Below are 1,608 nucleotides of genomic sequence, written 5' to 3'. Positions count from 1 at the left end.
CTATGCTTTCTCATATAACATGGATGTATGCTGAATAAACTGACATTACGTCTACTCTTATGATTTATTATTATTATTAATATTATTCTTTTTTAGCTACAGTCCTGCAGATTTCAGCTACAATTCCAAAACACCCTTAACCATCTAATCAAGGTAATCAGGGTTACTTGATAATTACAGAGATGTGTGTTGGAGCAGGGTTGCGACTGAAGTCTGCAGCACAGTAGCTTTCCAGGAGCAGGGTTGAAAATCCCTGATCTGCAGTAGCATGTAAATACATGCACCACTTTGCACTATTTGAATTTTCTTCCTGTTATAAATAATTGACTGAAACAATTTCTGAATCCCTGTCAAATTAAAAGCTTTTTATTATAATCATAGAATTGTTTTGCCATTAATAATATTTTGTAATGACTCCACTGACCCATTGAGGAGAAATGAATGAAAGTGAATCCTATTCATTATTATGGTCAAGTAAAAAAAGATATTATGCTTGGTGAAATATTTTACAAGATAAGATGTGTTTAACTGAAATTTTAAACCAGGGGTAAAATAAAGCATAGATAAGAGGATTCAGACCTGAGTTAATATACAAAATCCATAATAGAATATAGGCTGTGGTGGAAGCAATTCCTGTGTTTCCTGTTAAAGACAAAATAAAGAAGGGAATCCAGCACACTAGATAAATTGTGACAATTATTCCTAATGTCAGAGCAGCTTTTCTTTCAGATTTCCTCTTCACAGAACCCTCATTTACATGTTTTCCACACTTCACCAGTGAGTTTATGACTTTCACTTGCTGATGTGCAACATAAAATATCCTCAAATATAAGGTTATGATAATGGTACAAGGAATCAAGAAAGAAAAGAATAGATCAATGACTGTCCAGTCAGACGTAATCATAATTGTACATTCTCCATAACATGCATATTTCTTGTGTGAAATACTCGTAACTATTGCAATGTTATAAACTGAAGAGCAAAACCAGCAAAGACTGACAATGATTAATGCTTTAGTTGTGGTTATTTTCTGTGGGTACAATAAAGGGTGACACACAGCCACAAATCGATCAATAGCAATTAAAACCAAATTACCAAGAGATGCTGAGAAGAGAAGTCCCATTATCGTTAAAAATAGCCTACAGAAAATGTCTCCAAAGTACCAACATGTTTCAATGAGCCTAGTAGCCTCTATGGGCATCACGATAAGTCCAACAAGCATGTCAGCCACAGCCAGAGAGAGAATGAGCAGGTTGGTTGGAGTGTGAAGCTTTTTGAAGTGAGAGATTGAGATGATCACCAGCAGGTTCAGAAACACAGTCCACACTGACAGTAATGAGAAAAACACAAACATAATATTGTATTCATATGTAGAGCGCATTCCTTTGATACATGATGAGTTGAGGGCAGGAAAGCAGTATTGAGTCATATGATCCTCTGTTTCATAGGCCATGAGTGAATCTCCTTCTGTAAGGTGTTTGTTCTGCTCTGCTTACTGTCCTTACATTTATACAGTGACTGGATCAGACTGACTCATTCTGATTATGATGCATAATGATGTCATCAATTTACATGCAAAGGACTAACACAGATCCTTAGAACACTTCT

At 35.6% G+C, this 1,608-nt stretch overlaps 1 protein-coding gene across 1 annotated transcript; it reads right to left on the bottom strand.

Moving 5' to 3' along the window:
• Positions 1 to 487: 487 nt before the first annotated feature.
• LOC113053924 (trace amine-associated receptor 13c-like) lies at positions 488 to 1,453 on the bottom strand. The gene has a single exon (XM_026219088.1). The coding sequence runs from the start codon at positions 1,451 to 1,453 to the stop codon at positions 488 to 490; it is 966 nt and encodes a 321-aa protein (XP_026074873.1).
• Positions 1,454 to 1,608: the final 155 nt, after the last annotated feature.

The sequence above is a fragment of the Carassius auratus genome, chromosome 35 (assembly GCF_003368295.1).
Source record: "Carassius auratus strain Wakin chromosome 35, ASM336829v1, whole genome shotgun sequence".
NCBI classification, from domain to species: Eukaryota; Metazoa; Chordata; class Actinopteri; order Cypriniformes; family Cyprinidae; genus Carassius; species Carassius auratus.
Note: the sequence above shows the minus strand (reverse complement) of the source record. Positions and strands in the feature narration are given on the sequence as shown.